Genomic DNA, 21,106 nt, shown 5'->3' with positions numbered 1-21,106 from the left:
CTTTGAAGATTTTGATTTTCCCTCTCAGACCAGAGTTCAGGGAGCAGAGACTTCGTCGTACTGCATAAAGCTGTTGGTTGGCACGGAAAAGGCAAAGCCTATTTTATAGTAGCTATTTAGGAATAGTTCAGAGATATTTACAGTTTCATTTTTGCTCATATGAACTAAAACAAGCACTACATTCTCCCATGTCTTAATATCATCTATACCTCTGGGAATCCATGGCCGTCCTCCCTTGGGAGCTGTGCAACCATTGCTTGACACACAAATGCCTCCATGCTGTTGCTCTTATCCAAGCAAAACTGGTGACAAAAACTATTCCATTAAAGCAAGAATGCTCTGCTTCTCAGAGCCCAGAGGACCAGACATTATTTCCCTAGACCTCCCACACTTCCTAGTGCCTCGGCAGGAATCCTCAAGGAAGGTGAACTGGTGATAATCAATTACTTTAATTTTTGGATCCACAGTGAAAGGCAGCAAGATGATCAACTTACACTGTGGGCTGCAATTGGTATCAATTAAAGAGACAAGAGACTTTTATCCTATAGTTATTATGGCAGCTTCTAGCTTGTCTAAGACTTGCTGACTTTTGATGGAATAATTTCACAGCAAAGCTGTGACATCCACTTGTAAAACACACTGTATGCTTAAAATCCTTCAGTGCCATTATAATCAGAGGTGCTCAGATGCACCTTAGAGTAACCTTCCAGAATGAAGCAGACATTTGATGAAAATAGTGTAGACAGAGGATTAGAAAGCTGCATGCTTTGTGCATTTTGCAGGAAAACAAAAAAACATCTTTGTGTAAAAAACAGGAAGAGAAGGAGAAAGTCACATTTATCTGCATGTGTATTTAGATTAAAGAAATGAGCAATTCATGCTCAGCGTGCTTCTAGCCTGATCCTCAACTGCAGTTACACACACCAGGTGGAACTGTGGATCACTGAAGTCAAAAGAAACTTTTTCCTTTATTTCACTGAGGCCTGGAATTTTGCCAAAGAAAATTCTTACTGTAGAGAATCAGAGTGTATGACATTAGTATTCTCACACATAAAACTGCAGCATTACATTGACTTACCCAAATCCTGAGAATCAATCCTTGCACCTGGCTGTTTAAATGGATGCACTATTTTTATCTCCACTGGTGGGAAAAATGATGGCTTCAGGCTAATTGTGACTACAACTTTTCCAGTGTATTTGTTGGCTCTCCATATCATGCCAGACTTCAAGTCTGAGTAGTACAGGTGCTCAGCAAAGAGAGACATACCAAGCAATTGATGTCTACAAGAGAAGATAGCAAAATGACACATTACCTGATCCCTGTATATTTGCTTACTCAAACATTTTCTGAGTGCCTAGTTCAGTCAGGTTCACTGAAAATAACCTTTCACTGTATTGTTTTTTATATTTATATACATATATATATATATATATATACACACAATATTATCTTCTGTATATGAGAATCAGATGAGGTGCAGAGACATTCCCAAAATAATTCAGCACTCATAATCCTGCAAACTTGCAAGTAGACAAAAAGTAGATGACCTGCACTGCTTACAGGTTTAATGGTCTATTGTTCAGGACTGACTTAACTGGAAGAGAAAGCCTAAATGTCAGCCTGCTTCTGGCGAACACAGCAACAGAAATGAGAAGTTGGTTTGTTGAAGGATGTGGGTCTGATAAGTTCCAGCATTTTCCAATGTCAAGTGCCTGTTCTGACAATTCTTACTGTCTGAGGAAATCAAGGTGGAGATGGAGTGATAGGAGTAGGGTATGCCTAAAATCCATCTTCTGCTGCTTCTCCTATCTCAGGAATTTCCATTCACTGGTCAGTTATAGCAGCTAGCAGGAATCACAGAAGGGACAAGTTTTAAATAAGAGAGAAAGCAGAAAAAATACTGTAAGAGGTATTTTTGTCTTCCACTTTCCAGTATATAGTCCAGGTGGAAAATCTAGATAATGGCTCTCAGTTTTTGCAGAAAACTGAGAATCCAGATCATCCGGATTAATGCCCCAGTGAACAAGAGCCAACTCAAGGGAGAAAGGGAAAAAAGCAAGGAAAAATCCAGTGTGACTACTGGCAATGTAGGGAGAAACCAACTTTGTGTTTATCATATGCAAATGGTGGGCCACATATTTAAATCAGCACACAAAAAAATCATGTATTTTTCTCAGTTTGCTGTCGGAAATTCCTTTTCTGCACATGGTGTCACAGCCAAAAGGAAAGACACTGCAATGACAACCTTTTCCTGATCCCCTCACTGACCCCATGACCACCACAGGGCACCTTTTCCCCTGCACAGCACAAAGAACAAAAGCACATGGGTCTGAGAGCCCCCTCAGCTGTGCTTCACCCTGGCACTGGGGATCAGAGGGGAACAATTGTCTTGCATAGCAGCTTTCACCACACCTGCTGGTGCTTCCTGGAGAGCCTGAGCACAGGGTTGTGCCTCCCCACCCAGCAGCTAAGGAGGACAACAGGCTTAGAGAAGGATGGAGTTCAGTCTTTTGAGCACAGCTCAGACACCTGAGCTCACCCACTGTGACCTTGGATAAATCATTTAATCTCTCCTTTTGGCTCCTCTATCTGCAGAAAAAGGCCACTGATAAACAGTCAGAGAGGATTTCTAAGGATTAATTGGTTATCATTTGCTAAAAGCTTGGAAGATGGAGAGTGCTGAGTGGCAGTATTATCCTCACAACAGTGACATTTTTCCATTTTCCTATCATTAATGTTACATTTACAGCCACAGGCCATTTGCACTACACTTTATACTCCTCATGTTGTGAACTGACCCAGTAAAAGGGAGAAGGAGGAAGAGAGCTTAACTGCATCCCTGAAATGAGTGTTTTATTTTAGACAAGCTGAGGAAAGCTCACCGGACAGAATTTCTGAGGAAACGAACAGCTCCACCATCATAGTCACATGATCCAATATGAGAAATCTCTTTTCCATGATCATGTTGGATCCAGTAGAGCCTTGAGTCAACCAGATCTAGTGAGATGGCCTTTATTTTCTCTGTGGTTTTTAAAATATTTATCACATTACTTCCACTGAGGGACACTCGGTATATGCTGGAAACTGTACCATCTGAAGATAAAAATAACAGCCTGCAGGCAAGAGAGGTATGTTTAAAAAACAAAACAAAACCCTCACACCAAACAAACCCTACATTTGCAAAATCACATCACTTCTGTGCATTCTTTACTTAGTTGCCCCTGTATACAAAATTGCTGTGAGGTACTCGAACTACTAGTACAGCTAGAGATACTAGAAACTGGTATTGCTAGAGGTACTAGCAATCTCTCTCATGTAGGTCAGGCAGGAATCAGGTCAGCTTAGCCACAAAGCACTATTGTCTGTCTCTCTGCTTTGTTCAGCCCTGCAGTCAGACAGGGAAACTGGAATAACTTCTCAAATCTACAGGGAGCTCCTGCAAACTTGAGGAAAGGCAGATTTTTGAGGCAGATCTGCATTGCCCTCTGCCTTCAGGAAGGCATCTATCTCCAGAATTTCTAGTTGAAGACACCACCTAAGTGCTGAACTTAAAAACATCACTGCTTTTATTATTCTCATTTCTCTCTTCTTGCTGCATATAGCAGCCAGACTACACTGATATTAAGACAGTCAAAATACAGCTCCAATACTCAAACCAGTTATGCACTGAAGTTACTTGTATGTCAAGTTATTAATGGATCAGAACCCAGATTTATCAATGTAATTGAGGGTGGGAGCAGTTCTTCCAAAATAACAAGTTATCCCAAATTCTTGTGTGTTTTATTTGTTAAAGTTTGGGTTTAGTTCTTTCCTTGGGTTACTTATGGACAAAAATTCCTAGAATCATTGTTTTGTCCTGTCATCACAAAATTGCAGGATTTATATGTACAAAACAATGTAGCATAAAGCTACCTTTATTGGAATATGTTAGAAATTTGTTAGAGGTCCCAAATATATTAGATACCACTGGCAAGGGACTGTACTAAACCAGTAGAAAGAATCAGCCTCTGCCTCACAGCTTTTCTTCACTGTTACACAGTCTACAGCAATCCTAAGTACCAGTGCATAGAAAAAAACATGTTTCCAAAAGAAAAGCCCAATTTTATTCTCTCATTATTTAAGAGTTTATTAATATTTGCTTACATTTCCCTAGCACCTGTTATTTAAGAAATGTTGCTACTCTGAAAGTTTGGACAAATGTGAGGATTCACTTTTTACAGGTAAGCACATTAACAATCAAAGGAAGTTATAGTGTCTATGCCCAGGTTTTGCAAATTATCATAGGGGTAGAATATGACGTGAACACACAGAAAGACAGAAGAAAAATTAGGATTAGATAGATACCAGCTTGAATATTTGCTCTCTATTTTTCATTACAGTTAATTCTAGTTTTTTGGCATTTCTAAACACCATTAAAAATTTAAAGTAATCTACAGCAAGAGTTGTTTTATTGCTTGTAAAAAATCTTATCACTGCTAGTATCCAGACCCATACTTTGAGAAAAACTCTATTATTAGGGTATCACATCAACCTTCATTACATAAGAGTTGCACATGTTTGGAGAAAGACATTGTTAATGTCAGATTTAGTCCATGTTTATGCTTGTGTATAGAAACATATTGGGGATTTTGATTCACTTCACATTAAAAATAGAGCCCTCCAGGGTTATCATACAAGAAAATTGCCATAAAAATTAGGGCATAAAAATTACATTAGATTTCTTGGAGTCTACTTTCTTTACAATTTTTTAGTGGCTTACTGGCCTTGCTGTAAGCACATGAGCACAGCTTTTATGCACAGTGAATCACACCCATGCCAATATCCACATTTGAGTCTCCCCAGACTTTCACATACATTCAGCAAATACATTCCTACAATGCCATTTGTAATATGTTTCAATGGCATTTGAGAGTGAATCTGAGGACTTGTGAATATCTCCAAGACTGATAAATACTACATTGAAAAGTAAACCAGGGGGAAAAAATACACAGGCTGGTGTCCAGGCCCTAAATCCCACTGAGATGGCAAAACTCCAAAGAATATTAGCAATGCTACTGTCATCAGCAGATTGGTTTATATGCAAATGTATTAGGAATGGACACAAGCCTTAATACTAAAATAGTTTCACACATCACTGAGCAGCTTCAGTGCAAATCAAAAGGGGCAGCAAAGGCACGCTCTTGCTAAACAAAATAGAAGCATTTCAAAGTCTGCTCAAGATTTTATTTTTGCAACTTTAATGCAAAAAGTTTATGTGCAAGGAGAAATTAGCATGGAGAGAGCACTGTGACAATTCATATTGGTAACCCTTGAGGAGCCAGGTCTCTCATGTGATTCTCAATGTAAATGACACGAAGCTGAAAGGAGCATCTTTATGAGGGCCAAACTACCAGTGGTGCTAAGCAGCAACAGCAGATTTAGAGCCAATATTCAGAGCAACTGATAAAGAAACAAGGGAAAGAGCAGCAAACTGTCAGTTTGTCAGTTTAGCCTTTTTTTTTCTTTTTTTTTTTTTTTTTTTTTTTAGAAAACACACCAATTTATATTCTAAGTGTGCTGGGTTTGGAGCACAGGGGACTCCCAGCATTTGCAGGCATCATTCCCCTTCCTTCTCCAATACTGCTTTTCTACTCAGAAACTTTGCTGAAAGAGGGTAGGTTTGGACTGGATATTAGGAAGGAATTCTTTACTGTGAGGGTGGTGAGGCACTGGAATAGGTTGCCCAGATAAGTTGTGGATGCCCTTCCCCTGGAATTGTTCAAGACTGGTCAGATGGGACTTTGAGCAACCCAGCCTGGTGGAAGGTGTCCCTGTCTGTGGTGGTGGGTTGGAACTAGATGATCTTATGGTCTCTTCTAACCCACAGTCATAGTATTTTATATATTCAGAGTCCATTTCAATGAAATTACTAACCCATTTAAACTTACCTTCGTTCAGCATCAATGGCAATCCTTGTGGGATGACCAACAGCTCTTAGAAGAACTCTGCGTTTCTTCCCATTCATGTCTGTTGCTTCTATGGTTCCTTTCTGTCTGTTGGCCCAGAGAATGTCTTGATTTATCCAGTCAATAGCAAATCCTGAAATGCCTTTGTCTATGTAACATAGTCTCTGTAAACAAAAAAAAGTTGACAGAAGGCATCAAATGACTACTCTAAACTTGGCTTTCATTGCAGGAAATAGAATACCCAGTTGAAACTTTCCAGTTCGTTCCTTTGTCTTCTTCATCTTCTTTCAGACCTGTAGCTATTTCTCTTTCTTTTTCTGTCACCACTTTCATTTGGTCTTTGTACTTCCAATACACCCTCTAAACTGAGTGACTCCCTGCAAAAGGAGAAACTGTTCTGCACAAGAAATACACTAGACTAATCTTTCAGCTACAGGTTTTTGCATTTGACACTCTATGAAGCACCCAGGCCTGTACTGTTACGGATGGAAGTCTCCTAACACACTATTGCTGGACCATGATCCTTTAAAATCAGTGAAAATACATCAGTGAAAACTCCACACAGGTGAATGAACACTGGCAATCTCTCTCAAACAAAAAGACACTCTCACAGCATTAAAATTCAGCCACAACTGCCTGTCTGCCCTTCTTTATCAGCCAGATGCAATGAACTGCACAGCTTTTCTGAACAAAGAATAAAGCACTAAAAGCATTTATGTAACCATAGAAACCAATAAAAGGTTTGAGAAAAACTGAGACGGAATTCAAGCACATTTTTCTCATAGCAGCTTTTTTGTCAGCTTGTGTTACAATAATATTGAAGACAAAGTTTTGTAACGCCAGAGATTAATTTATAACTCATAGAAATAGTAATGTTTACAAAGCCTTACTTTGTCTGCATTTCCTCTCCTTCATTTTTAACTCCCCTTCACCTGATCCATGGAAAATACTGCATGTACTGAATGTGAATGCCACTGAAACAGCCTAGACTCAGGATCAGAACTACTACAACAGGAAAAATAAAGTGCTAATCAATGGACAGTAAAGGCAGAATCATACCCAAGGAGCAGGTGGTTTCCATAGAGGGTTTTACACCCATTAACTAGGAGAATTCCAAAGAACTGATTACTCTACCTCTCGTTTTGTGCCATTTAGGTGAATTCTTTGAAGCAGTCGCCTTTCAGAGTCTACCCAATACACTTTCTCTTCTATATAATGAAAATCCATAAGCGTTGATGGACCAGTATCAGCAACCAATCTTTCATGATTGGTCCCTTCAGTGTCAATTCTAAAGATGGCATTTCCATGGCTAAAAAGTAGGAATGGTGCTGGGTCTGGTGTGAAGAAAACAAAATGACATCAATTAATTAATAATCATTGCATTTTTGCTGCATTAAGTTCTCATCAGTAGTATACTAGTCAAACAGAAAGTTTAGGATTTAGTTGTCTTATTTCTTAATGAAAACTTTTTAGGTGTACCACAGAAAACCAATAAGATATAACTGTAATGGTCCTTCCACATTTAATGCTGAAAGTTACGTAAAAAATATGAGCTAGGAAACTGAGACTGCAGGGGTTGTTACCACTAATCCCAAATCCTACAGCCCAGTCAGAGGTCAGAACAACTTCTGCATGCTTGCCAAATGAGGCTGAAAAAGTTTGCCATAGATGTGTCTCAAAGTTGAAGACCACTTCAAACTATTGTGCCATAGCAAGAATTTATCACAGAGAGGTAGCATGGAGTCTCCCTTTAACTATCCAAAAAGGGAAATTGAAGATCCCAAGACAGGACAAAGAAAGAAGTTGGAGACTGGGGAGGTTTCTTGTGCTGCAGAAGGCTGAAAGAAAACAAAAGACCTGTATTTACTTAGAACTCCTACAGCTCAAAAGCAAACACTCCTTCCAGACAAAAACTGTATTCATGCTGAGTGAAGGTAAGAGTACATCAGTGACTTAACATAAAATATGCTAAAATGAAAGACCCTTCAATTATGACCCAAACTCTAAAAAACTAATTAAGGTTGAAAGTGATGAGCAGCTAGGATGGTCCAAATAGTCTTGATGCAGCCTTAAAACCAGGTGATAAATATGGAAGTACAATTAGTAGGGCATAATGATTTGGGCTGCTGATCACACTACTCCAGTTTTATCAAGTCCTCTTCGTTATTTTTATGGTAACACTATAAAGCACAGTTAAGATTTCCCAAGGAACCTTAACTGGATTTCCAAACCATAAGTGTTTTCATTTAGGAAATTTGAATATTATGGCTGTCTGTTAAGTGCATAAAGGAAAGGAGTTTTTACATAACCAACACATTTTAGCTTTCAATTTAAAAATAAACATGTAGGTTTTGTTTTCTTTTTGGTTTGTGTAAGTATATATATATATACACATATTTTTGGGCATCAAGTCAATTCTTTAATTTACCACTAAAAAAGCATATAAAAAAAATCCCATTGTGTTAGTAATGGTGGGGCTTTATAACAGGGTGGCCTGAAACAACAGATCCTGGCATATAAGCAGTACTCTAACCAAAGGACTTTGAAATGCAATTATTGATAGAGATCCAACAGAATGACAGCTCTGAAACCTGTGTAATCAGTTGCTGAATTATTCTGCAATGAAGAAGCAACTTTCCATTTATCAGGAATGGATGCCATCAAAGATGCACTACCACCAGTTTTCTTACACATATACTTTTGAAAAGTAAACTGGTTTTATTGACAAGGTTCACATCTTTTTTTTTAACTAAATATCTTTACTATTAGCATGAAACGTGAGGCTTTAAACTCAACAAAAAGCACTTCTACAAAATTTAGACAGATGCTTCACCTTCATCATGGTTGCAAACGTTAATTCTCCTTTCAAAGCAGAGGACTGAGACAAATTTTGATTTCTCCAAGGGGAGAAAGTTCCAATTACCCAAGATGTAATTTTGTCTTTTTCACAGGGAAGATGGACAGCACTCTGTTCCTGTACTAACAGAATATTTTGTATCTCAGCTTTGAAAGCTGTCACCCAATCGTAGCAGCTGCTTATAGGATTTTAATTACTCCCTTTTTCTGCTGCTTCTTGTACTGAGCAACCCCATGTGAGCATATTTGAACAATGAAGGCTTGCTTCATGTAAGTGGTAAATGAACAGTGAAGTGTAGCCAGGCTGATTTATCTAAGGGATTTGACAGCTACTTCCTGCATTTTTGCCAATTAGTTGACCAAGATTATTTATACACTTTGGTTTTGTACTTTCCACTCTCTGAGTTTCCTACCAGGTACCTGTGAATGAGGGCTCTAAATGGAACAGGAACTGAACAAATCTAACTTTTACTGCAGAGGCACCAGTCAGATTTGGGACTCGATTTTATCAGGGGGTTTATGACTGAGTAAACCATATCTGAACGAAAGACCTTCCTCTTTAAAACATGAAGGTATTTCACCTGGTGTATCCCCCACAGAAGGGTTGATCCCTGACATAAGGGTTCCTTACCCACACAGTGGCTCTATCAGTCACTTTCTGCTGTTACCATAAATGTTGGTAATAACATGTTAAAAAGCTGAAGTCCTACACTATGAAGTTTGTTCTTTGAAAGATACCTGTGCACAGATATCACTGTGAACCAACATGTTTGTCTTCACTTCAAGTTCTGAAGTGGAGAGTTTGCAAAGGAACTAGACATTTTTAGGCTGGACCACAAAAAATCCAGCTTGGGTCTTTGTGAGTCACATGTTGCTGATAATTATGATGATTTTAGGGGCTGGACTGAAGTAATTGTGTTGGTGGCAATTTGGGAGATACACAGAATACTTTTGGTTATGTTCATGGTCCTGAGGGTCACACACACATAGGGACTCAAGTACATCTACTTTTCAGGTCAGAAATGTGCTTTGTCACATCCCATCTCCGCATTAGCTAGAGTCCCAGGTAAATATTAATCAAAAAAACCCCAAAACCCTGAGGTTCTAGATCAGAAGGGAGCTGTTGCATATCCCAGATAGGAACCAAAACCAGGCATTCAGGAAACCAAAGCGGTGAGGTCAGATATTAACTTCAGAGCACTCCCACTTCATACTCTAGATGCAATATAGGGTTAAGCCAATTAATAAAATCCAACCTAATTTTTTCCTTGGGTAGCGTCAGTTGAAGACAAAATAAAGGTTAATCAAAGACTGCAACTGTGAATGTTTTCCTCTTAGAAGAGCTAAAAGCTTTTAAATTCAAATGCATCTCCCACATTTAAAAATAAATTTATACACTCAGGACAGATGAAGGGAGAGAAATAACTCACAGTAGCACTTGTGGTTTTTGACTAACAGTGGATGAAAAAAATATAGGGCTTTCTGCTTATAATTTTACAACACTGTCCCTAGAATCTAAAGATCTGTAAAGACATAAATGCCAACAGACTGAAAGAGGCAAAGGTAGCAAAGTCTTGTGTACTGCCGTGTCTTCTCAGAAGTAAGGGTGGGATAAGAGAGTTAACAGTTTTGAGCATGCAGAGAAGGCTGAAGGAAGCAATTGTTTAGCTAATTTGTTTGTTTTCATATGGTCATTCATCTTTCCACCACCATAGTTTGCATTATTCCCCATCACTCTTCTGTGGCACCCACTTTTGGCATTGCCACTTACCCACAGACTAGCAGAGGCAGTTCTTTTTGTCAGCAAACCAGAGAACTCCAGTCACCGTCCAGTAGCGACCAGCAGGCATGGTTCACTTTGAAAAGTAAGGCTAACTAAATCTTTAAAGCCCTTTCTCAGTTATCAAAAAAGAAAATGTCCTTACCGTTCACATAGCAAGAGCGCTTGTCAATACCCAAGGAGTAGCCAGGCAAACAGGAGCAGATGTAGGACCCTGGAATATTGATACAGGTTTGGCCACATGTTCCCAAACCACCTTCAAGGCACTCGTCAATATCTGAAACAGGTATTTATAAAGGATCAGGAAAATTCAGCTAGGAAAAGCAGCAAAGAACAAGGAGGGAGAATATCTTTGACATACTTATCTAATAATAAATTGTCACAAAATTTAATATCCCATCATTAAAAAATGAGATGAGGATGGCTGTATTCCTTCATGCCTTGGTTTCAGAATTACTGTTTCTTTTTTAATTTATCACTGTCACATTCAGAATGATTTTGTAAGGTGTTAGGTTTTTGGTTTGGGTGTGGTTTTGACTGCCAAGGGAAACTACTCTTCTCCCTAGTGTCTGGACACTCTGGTCTCTAATTGCCCAAACACAGGCAACAGACTTGTCCTGATTTGTGTTATTTGCTATGCAAATGCTGCTTGCAGCTGCTTCCTTCTATCTTTATCCCTTTTTCAACAGTAATAATTTTGCCAACAAATTAACAGACTTTGCAAAACAGCAAAGCAGCAAAAAGACTGTCACAGCACTGAGTTCAACATTGAGCTCATTTTGGTTTGAGCCAAATCTCAAAGAGACATACAAAACAATAAAATTCCCACTATATTCTGACAGCAACAAGCCCAAACCAAGGCAACAAGCAAATTAATGAGAAACTAGGCTTTTAACTGGTAGGTTAGGCTAGAACCTTTAGGAATTCAAAGATATCTGATATATTTATGGTGTTTTATCAAGGCTTGAGGAAGTGACTATTAATTAAGCCCTAAATTAAGGAATCTATTAGAAAAAATTACCATTGAGGAACATAGCTTACAGTAAGGGGAAAAGAAATTAATCCCTTTGGCACTACCATGGATAATTGTCCCACAAAATTGAGATAAATTTTAGTTCCTTCCAAAAACAAACACATCTGATAACTTCCCAAGGTACTTGACAACTGCCAGTATCATATACTGGTATATTTCTTGTATACTTTCCTGCTTCAACTGTGTGAGGATTGCTCTAAGGGGCAGCTTTTTTCTCCCCCAACTTCCATTTTATGTCAGTGGCTTTTGTTCTGGATTTTATCATGGCACTTGGCACATGCAGGAGTAAAGGAATCAACACATTTTGTTTTAGAGAGACACATTTGCTTAAGTCACTAAAGGACATGAATTCACCGGCAAAACTAGGTCTGTGTGTGTCATGTGAGAATTCCCTTAGTTTAACAAAAAGGGCAGAAATGGCACCTTAACTACAAGGAACTGCAATTTAACCAACTCACAAAAGACTTCGAAAGAAACTTTTGCAGTAACTTAGAGAGAGCTAAGCAACCAGATCTCTGATATCCCATGGGTTTGGGAAGCTGTCTCCCTTAACTGCTTGAAGAAACTCTGCGTAGCAGAAGTGTCTGAAAGGGTTTCTGCTGTGTCCAAATATCAAAGTTGTTCAAAAACAATCTCAGTGTTTTACAGACACCTAATGTGTCTGTACAGACTAGGGAAAGCTTCCCTACTGTTTTCAGAGTTTTCCCACAAGTTCATGTTTCGAATAGCAGATGAACTAATTTGACAACATACGAAAGTGTAATCAGAGCATGCACAACTGATTTCTGTTTAACAAAGGTAAAGCAGCAGCATTTTCAGCAGCAGAATTCCATAAAGTGCTCTAATTCTAATCCACAATTTTCTTCAAACAATCAGCTTTCAGGAGCATATTTTCCCACATGTACTAGGATTGTACATTCCATTCTCCACAGCATTAAAAGAGCAACTCCTCCAAATCCCCTCTAGGAAGGTTTGACTGGCTTAGAAGTGTGTTAATGGGCTACAGACACCACGGGCTCCAGGTCACCACTAAATCTAGATACTCCTGGCAAACACTGCCTGGGTGTCACTGAAGCTAAAGGCTCTTTGATGACCCAAAAAGGAGGGCTTTGATGACCTCAGCTCCTTGTCCAGCTGCTGTCAGTGCTGGACATGAACACTGTTTGACTCTCTCTCCCTGATGCACTGGTTTTTAAATCAAGTAACTGACAGACTAAGATGGACACTTGGTCTGATCCAGCCACCAGCACCACAGCAGGTGTGAGGCTGTGTTGATAATGTAACTTATTTTTGTCAATATACTTCTATGACAATGGTAGCTCGCTAAATGAACCTGATATTATTTCCCTGTGGAAATCACAAATATGAGTCAAAAAGTCAACTGTGTAGATAAAAGGTTGCTGAAGAGAGAGGTTGTTTGAGTAAGCAACGTGAAGAACTGCTGAGCTGTTATTCAATCACAATAAAATGAACATTAAATAAGAATAAAAAATATAGGCCTGACCTATAGATTGCATCGAGAAGACCACTTTCTCTGAGAAGGATTTGTGTTCATACTGGACAGAAATCTGACCTCTTGGCATGTTACTGGGCAAGAAAATTCAAATCACAACACATATAAACACGGGAGAAATTAATGATTGTGAGAAAAATAATTGCTTCTCTATGTGGCAGTGGTCAGACTATATTGGCGTGCTGTTTGTATTTCTCAGAAAAAAGTTGTTAAAGGATCGTGAAAAATTAGAGAGTGTACACAGCAAGGATTGAAAGCCTGATTTGAAGGTAAAGGAAAGTGCCTTTCTATGAGACAATTAAGGAGCTCAGAATGCTTAATTATCAGAAAGAAGCTTGGAAGAGGGATTGAGCACCACAAATTAATACCTTCACAAAGAAAAAGTAGCAGATTTTCTAAAAGACACCATAATCTTTTCCAGGAACAATTTAACAAGGGCTGATAGCTGAGAACTGAAGCCAGGGAATTAAAATTCAGACATTAAAATCACATTTTAACAGGAAGGGTGTTTGATTAAGGGAACTAGCTACCAAGAAAAAGCCCTGAAGGCATGAAAAACATCAGTGGATATTCTAAAGTCAAGGTCAGACTGGGAAGACATGCTTTAACCAAGCACAGGTTACTGAGCAGCATCATAACAAGGTAAAAAGGACAATGACCTTTTATTCCAGGATGGATTTGCCAGCTTTATATAAGTGTACAAAACTGACTCCAAGAATGAGCACACTCATTGATCAGGCTACAAGAATTTACACTGTTCTTGAAGAGAAAACTTCAGGGTTAGCAGCCTGTCCATTTTCATCACCACCAAAATTCACATAGTAAAGCAAATCCCACACACACTGAAAAGCAAGCCATGGCCCTAGCTGAAGAAGGGCTCTCATGGAAGAGGAACTGCCCAATAAAAGGGCAGGGGTACAGTGGCCACAGGCAGGTCAGCCACAGGAGAATGTCCTTCAGTGGTAAGCAGGGAGAGCCAAGAGACATATTGTGAAACAGATCACAGCATTTTGAATGTTTGGCTTTTATGGCATTAACAATGAAAGAGGATCCTATGCTTAACACCCTCTCTTTTTTAAATCACAAATAATTTTAAAAAAATATCCAACCAAAAAACTTGACTCAAACCAACCAACCAGTCAAACCACCAACCCCAAAACAAAACAAAACAAAACCAAAAAAAAGCTGTTTTTAAGGTTTAGGAGAACTCAAACACAAACTGCCCATCAGGTGTAACTAGCAGTGCCTTCATCTGCGTTTTTAGTGCCACAGGGAAGCATGGAGTTGCATCCTGCTGTAGCTGTTTTACGTGTCCTGGCAACCACATCCCCCAGTGGGAACTTTACCCTGTGAAAGAAATCGGCTTAGTGAACACAAAAGCTGTCTGCAGTGCCCTGACAGCCAGCCCTGAAAGGAAGAATGAGGTTCTGCTTAGTTCTCAAAGACTTCTTTATGCAAAAAATGCCTTGAGAATCAGCAAAAACCATGAATCATGTCATCACGATGTTGGCAGCTCTCAATGACTTTGCATACAAATATACTACTTTATTGAGAGTCCTGAGAAAGGCTCTGGTTGCAGAAGGTTGAAGCATTAGTATGCCTGGCATGGACACAGAGAAACCACAGTGAGCCAGAATTTGAATTTCATTATGGCCCCAAATACATGCATTATATACATAAAATATACGTGCAGATACACCCACTCAAATAAACTCATGCAAATTTAGTTCCTGTCGAGTTGGACTGGTGATTAATTCAATCCGCTGTATCTATCCACCACCATAATCTTTTCAACAAGGCTGAACATGAAATTTCATCTGGGTGACAAAGAAAGCAGCCCATTGCTTTTATCTATTTTGTTTAAATAGTCCAGCTCAAAGAATAGAAGATAGCTAGAAATGGAAAAAGGTACTCCAGCTATCAGCAGGTCACAGTGCAATAGATGATGCATGGCTCAGTGTCTTTTATCTCCAGTTTTAAATGAGGCTTAAAATACAGCTTGATCACTCACAATTTTCAAGAGGATAGAGGTTGTGAAATGCTCACATATCATGGCAAGAAACACAATATGAAGACAATGAGGTGCCTATCTACTCTTGGTGTCTTCCAGCCCAGAGCCCCAGAGATGGTCATATCACAGATATGACATGAAGTGTAAAAATATTATTTACAAAGTATAATATAGAATCAAATTTAGAATTGAAATACAATTTAGAAACCAGTTATAGACATCTTGAAGAGAAAGGGCAAAAAATGATACCCAGGAACTACAATATTGGGGTCTTTTCCTTTCTGGACTCAGATCTCAAGTGTTTGCTCATTAAAATGAAAAAAAAAATTCTATCTTTGAAATAAATTCTATGTGAAATAAAGTCTATGTGTAAATTAGTAACTATGAAACTGACCTCTACTTCCTGGATCATTCAGCTTTCAAGACATTATTATTGGCTTGCCTTTCAAAGATGAAGGTCATGAGGCACCATCAAGTACTGTCCCTTTAAAATCAGATTTCAAATTAAATACTACAAAGTAGTCAGATTTTTTTAAACAGAATCCAAAATGAATAACAGCTATTTTACACTGAGCAAAGCAATGAGTTTTTCAACATTAGTCATTGGCTTGGGAGTTTGTCCCTGAGGCCTTTTTAGGATTAAGCATCATGTGATGTGTGATGCCATTTCTGTCTTTTCTTGTAGCATTTGCCTCCTTCCTATTTTGATCCAAGGATTTACAGTCGAAGATAGTATTTGTCCACATTCAGCTAGATCCAGCTGAATGTGAATCTTCTCATGAATTGTTCTGTGGGTTCAGACCCATACTCAAGAATTCTTGACTACTATTTGTCAAAATATTCACAAGTATCTTTCCCTGTCGCTGTTGAGCCACTAGCAGAGAAAAGACCCGGGTTCTCAGTGTGGCAAGAAAAGAGAACTTTATTATTTTGATTCCAACCTATATAGACTTTTCAGACATCACCCACATTGTTCAGTCAAAAACCTCCCCCTAGGCCTGATTGGCCCGGCCTGAACTGTCCAAATCTCGAGACACTGTTTTTAATAACATCCAAACTTTATCTTTATTTATAAAACACAGGAGAAAATTCTCATGGGAAAGACCTGTGCTAGCCACATTTCCCCAGGTCAGGATGATAAGAAGTGAGCTAGCTGGAAGACAGCTACTGAAAACAAGGGAAAACCACACCCTGACTGCAGCTCTTCTGAAATACAGAGGGAAACAGTGGCATCTGATCGGGTTTATCCCTGTCAAGACAGGGGTAAAATACAGTTGCCCATTTCATTGGTTCTTGCTTCTCCTTATGAGATGCTTGCAAACAAAGAAAGTAGAGCTCTGAGTTAATGAGGTTTTGGCATTTCATATTTCTCAGAATATAGACAAAAAACAGCGTGTCTTCAGAAGGAAGCAGGGAACGAAGTGACAACAGGATTTAGATAATTAAGGGGAATTTAAAGATGTAAACAAAGAGTAATAACTTTATGTTCCTCATCTCCAGTGCTCTGTGGTAGGAAGAAATAGAAGAGTAAAGCTTGTCACACAGAAGGAAGCATCTGACCAAAAGAGCTGACCTAGATAGCTGCAGTTGTCACCTTCAATTGCAGGCTGTAGCTCTGTCGGAATGTGCAGCATGTTAGCCCTGAAGGAGTGACAAGGGCTGAGCAGTTAACATCAAAATTTGGTAAAGAAGCCGTGGTTAAGGAGCCATGATTAGGAAAAACTTCAGTAATTTTTTTTTTTGCTTTGCCCTCTTCCAAGACTTTTTTACAATACAGTTAGATATCTTAAAAATTACTGTCTTTTTCTCATTTTTCAAACTTAGAAAATGAGTATTTAAAGTCAGCTCTGAAACCAAAGTACACCTCAAGTCTTGCAGCATCCAGAAGATAATATATTTACCCAGGGTAGCTCAAGACTAACAGGCTTTAATATCTACTCTAAAATTGATAATGCAAGGGGCTATTCTAGAGACTTCTTCAGACAAACGTGGAAAACATTTTCGGTCTTGAGTAGGGAAAGCCATGAGAGGATAAAAAATAGTGATGTTAAAGTGGTGTTTCATTAGGGCACTGATTCCAACAGGCCTAGGCTCATCCCCTGGTGCACCATGTATGCTTACATTGTCAAATATGTTAGAAATCAAAGCTCGCCTGGGACCAGCTATGCACATGTTTTTTCTTTGTAGGAATAATAACTCCTTTGTAGGCCAGACTACTTTTCTTCAGAGGTAGAAGTTTCTGTGTTTCCACTGGGGTCTAAGAAAAATGAGTTATTGAAGGTGACTGAGTCCACAGTCCTCATATCATCTTAAAATAAGCTAGTAATTCAAGATAGCATGTCAAAAATTGCAGCAGTGCTTCCAATTCTACCATAACTTGTCAATATATTGATGCATTCATTCATCAGAGTAGTTTTGCTCTGACCTTGTGATCTCTTCTCTCATACTTTCCTTCCTATAAGCCTTGCCGTTTTGGGAATAACATCCCTTCAGAAAGGCCTCTTCCCTCTTGTCATACCAAGTCAGGATTCAAATAATCTCTCTTAAAATAACTGTATAAAATTATGTGAGACATTTAGGGTTAGATTTCATTATACTTCCACAGGATGAGGAGGTCTTTGATCTTTGAATATCCATAGAAATAAAAGGAACTAATTAAGGAGTGAGTTACTTAGCAATGTAAGAAGAACATGACCTAGACCTTCATCTGAAGTGGCAGCGTGGAAAACAGATCTGGAAAAGCCTACACACATTCTGGGAAGTGTCACTTGTAACAATTCACTAACAGAGAGCAGACACCTTCTCAATTGAGGGGAGCCCTTGTGGCTGGCAGGTTGCCACCACAGCCTGGGATGATTGAGAACATTTTACAGTTGGTGCATCTATTGCAGCTCGCCAAGAATGGTCGCCAAGCCACGATTCGGCTTGCTGTCATTGTTCACAGCTCAGTGGTATGAATCATGTCTCCCACTCACCACTTTTATCCCCAGTATTACCTTCAAAGCCTGCCTCCAGCTTCCTGCCACTTGCTTCCACCGCACCCTCTGTCTTACAGAATTACTGAACTCGAATGTCACACGTCCGGTTTTCTGGTCAGAACCCCAGTTGTGTATCCAATACACAGAGGAAAGGGCCAGGGAAATCCTTTACACTATAGCATCCTTTCAGTCTTACATTTCACAGCAAAATTTCACCTTTGCTCAATCCCCTGTAATCCCGTGGGCTGTAATTGAAAAATCACCGTGATGCATCTCACTTTTCACTTATTCTACATCATATGGAATTGCTCAGAATATGTCACAGTAATGTCAGCTCTTATGCAGATTTCTTCTGCTACTATTTCTTGGAGAGTTTGCTGAGCTACTGGCCAGTCTGTCTCAGTGCTTTATCAAGAGTCCTCCATTCACACAGTAGCTGATTTTCAACAGAGAAGACTTAATGCAGGGCAGGTTATGTCTTCATTAATGGAAGAGCAATATGCATCAATATGCAAAATATGTAAAAACAAAAAGCACCAAACAATTCCCTTCATCCCAGTAGGATTCTCCCATTATAAGCAAGCTCTTAATTGGGCTACCCAGTAATGCAGAAGCCATAACTAATGAACATCCTAACTAGCTTGTGGAAGCTAAGTACGTGTTATCAAATAGCGTTTATCTATAGGACAGGCTGTGTAAAGTGCAACAGTTGCTAAGCGTATGGCACACACTGCATATATTTCAGGCTGAGGTTACAGAGAACCAGCTCTAGGCTGGTCCCATGGATCAAATGGCCATCAACAGCAGAGAGGGAAGATGCTCTCCTACAGGGACACCCTCTGGTTTAGGTTAGCCTAAAAGGAATCCAGTTTTTGTGCTTTGAGAGTGCTTTTCAATGTGAAGCAAGCATAGTAAGAGGTGATAATATGGAGATTAATTTCAGAAGTGCTTCTCATTTGAACTGGGGCATCAGGGTAGGAGCACTCTAGGTGTGTTTGGCTCTCGGATAACCCCCAGTCTTGGTTTATCTCCAATTTCTTGTACACAAGAAATGCCTAGCTCCTCCCCCCTCAAAATGACAGCATTTTAATATGCACGTTTCTATTTTCTGCTTACGAGATGGTATTTGTTGGCAGAAAGCACAGAGGAAGCACCTGTTATTACATCACTAGAATCATGACAAGAACTGAGTCAGAGCCTCTGAAGTCCAAGGAATCCAAGGCAAAAGCATTAACTCCAAGTATGAGATCTGTTTGCTTGAATCCTTACAGAGCATTTCCTCATCTCCTTGCTGCAAAGCCCACAACTGCATTGGCTCTGGATTTGTTGAAAAAATTGGACCTCACAGTAGCAGGGGAGGGAGAAGAGTTCGTCATCCTTTGTCTTAAGCTTTGTAAAGAATTGGAACCTGCATTTTACATGCTCCAAATCACTGGAGATGATTACAGTAATGTGTGTTGCACATTTGTCCCAGACCTCCCTACTACAGTGTCAAGCAGTCCTGCAATTCATAGATGTATAAGATATATACATCATATATATATAAATATGAATATGCTTCATATAAGATGTATTATTAATGTGAGCACACACATCTACATCCAATAATAAGCACAATAAATAGGTTTTAGAGTTATCTAACCTACATCTAAGTATATACTAATACATAATCATTAAAACACTCTTTCTATATGTATATAGAAATAAAAAAATACACCTCAAAAGTATACTCAAACTTTACATATATTGAAGCATGAGTACATGCATGCTCATGTACTGAAACTATGGAGACACTAAAGCTATGGCAAGCAGTTTTGGTAACTAGAGAACATTTCATATGTCTTAATGATCATATGAATATTTATTCTGCTTTCTGACAGTTAAACTGACAGACAAGTGCAGATTTCTGAGAGAAGAAAAAAAAAAGAAAAAAGTTCTGTTCATTTTGAGATGCAACAGATATTGAGAAGGTTATTTATCAGTTCTGCTAGCACAACACACAAGCAAGCTGTAAAAAACTCTTTTAAAATTATAAATCTAAATTAAAGGAATACAAATGCAGTTTTCTGGGAATGTTCAGCAACTTACCTATACAAGCAGAGTTTTCAGGCTTTAATCTGTATCCATTAGGACAGTTCCAGTGCTGCAGAGCTGAGAGGCTGACAAAACCAATTTTAAAAACCACTGGCAAAAAAGCAACAAGGAAGAGAAACATAATCTTGAGGGTTTTTTGAGCTGTCACTAGAGAAAAATTAGGTTGTATTCAGTCATATCCAGGACAAGATGAGCATGTGTAATCCCAAAAGGTTTCTGCAATCTGCCACTTTAGACTCAGACATCTTATCACAATTTCAAGTTTTATCTTTGCCTTGCTTTTCTTGTCACTTTAGACCTTACTGTGTCTGACTACAACCTTGAAGAAATTCCTGGGAGATTTCTTCCCCACACACATCAGGGCTTTTTTTTCTCTCTCTCCTTCGTTTCTTTTTTTTTCTCTTTTGGAAGCCAAGTATGAAATGCCTGACACTCTTGCCACAAATTTAACACAGCTTAAAAGCAATGCTCGTGAGGATCGCTGCAAACTTCCTTGCAACAAAGCTGCTGCCGTTTAAATCTGAAAAGCAGAGAATTCAGAAAACTCTTCAGCACAGCTCTCAGTGGAGTGCAGGGAGCAAAATCTCCAGGTACCGTCCTTCTCCGAAACGCAGTTGTTTTTTACATTCAAACTTGGATGGACTCCTCTTTTCTTTTTAAAGCTCTGCTTGCCCCACCTCTTCTCTTTTTAGTACCACTTGAGTGAACCCTGTGTTTGCAAATAGTAATGTGGTCAGTTCCTTACTACAGGGAACTGAGCCAGCATGCAGATATCCAGCCACCCATAATAAATACAGTCTCTTCAGAAAAGCAACGCCTCCTGCTTGAGAAGTACCTGCAACTTGCCAGCTAAGTTTTTTTCCACAGAGATTGCAGGCAAATTTATTCAATTCCT

At 39.1% G+C, this 21,106-nt stretch overlaps 1 protein-coding gene across 2 annotated transcripts in view; it reads right to left on the bottom strand.

Annotated features, from left to right (window-relative positions):
• Nucleotides 1–20,938, bottom strand: part of EGF (epidermal growth factor) — a 58,278-nt gene extending 37,340 nt beyond the window's left edge. The window contains exons 1-6 of one of the 2 annotated variants that reach the window (XM_085058388.1): nucleotides 20,206–20,938; nucleotides 10,728–10,859; nucleotides 7,081–7,280; nucleotides 5,929–6,110; nucleotides 2,884–3,114; nucleotides 1,079–1,281 (exon numbers count right to left, since the gene is read on the bottom strand). In XM_085058388.1, coding sequence (XP_084914514.1) covers nucleotides 1,079–1,281; nucleotides 2,884–3,114; nucleotides 5,929–6,110; nucleotides 7,081–7,280; nucleotides 10,728–10,859; nucleotides 20,206–20,332 — 1,075 coding nt within the window. In that variant the 5' untranslated portion in view covers nucleotides 20,333–20,938. The remainder of the gene's footprint in view (nucleotides 1–1,078; nucleotides 1,282–2,883; nucleotides 3,115–5,928; nucleotides 6,111–7,080; nucleotides 7,281–10,727; nucleotides 10,860–20,205) is intronic. The other variant, XM_085058389.1, reaches the window with a different exon arrangement.
• Nucleotides 20,939–21,106: the final 168 nt, after the last annotated feature.

This window comes from Lichenostomus cassidix, chromosome 4 (genome assembly GCF_008360975.1).
Source record: "Lichenostomus cassidix isolate B80296 chromosome 4, HeHo_3.0, whole genome shotgun sequence".
In the NCBI taxonomy this organism is placed as follows: domain Eukaryota; kingdom Metazoa; phylum Chordata; class Aves; order Passeriformes; family Meliphagidae; genus Lichenostomus; species Lichenostomus cassidix.
This window is presented reverse-complemented; position numbering and strand designations above follow the sequence as displayed.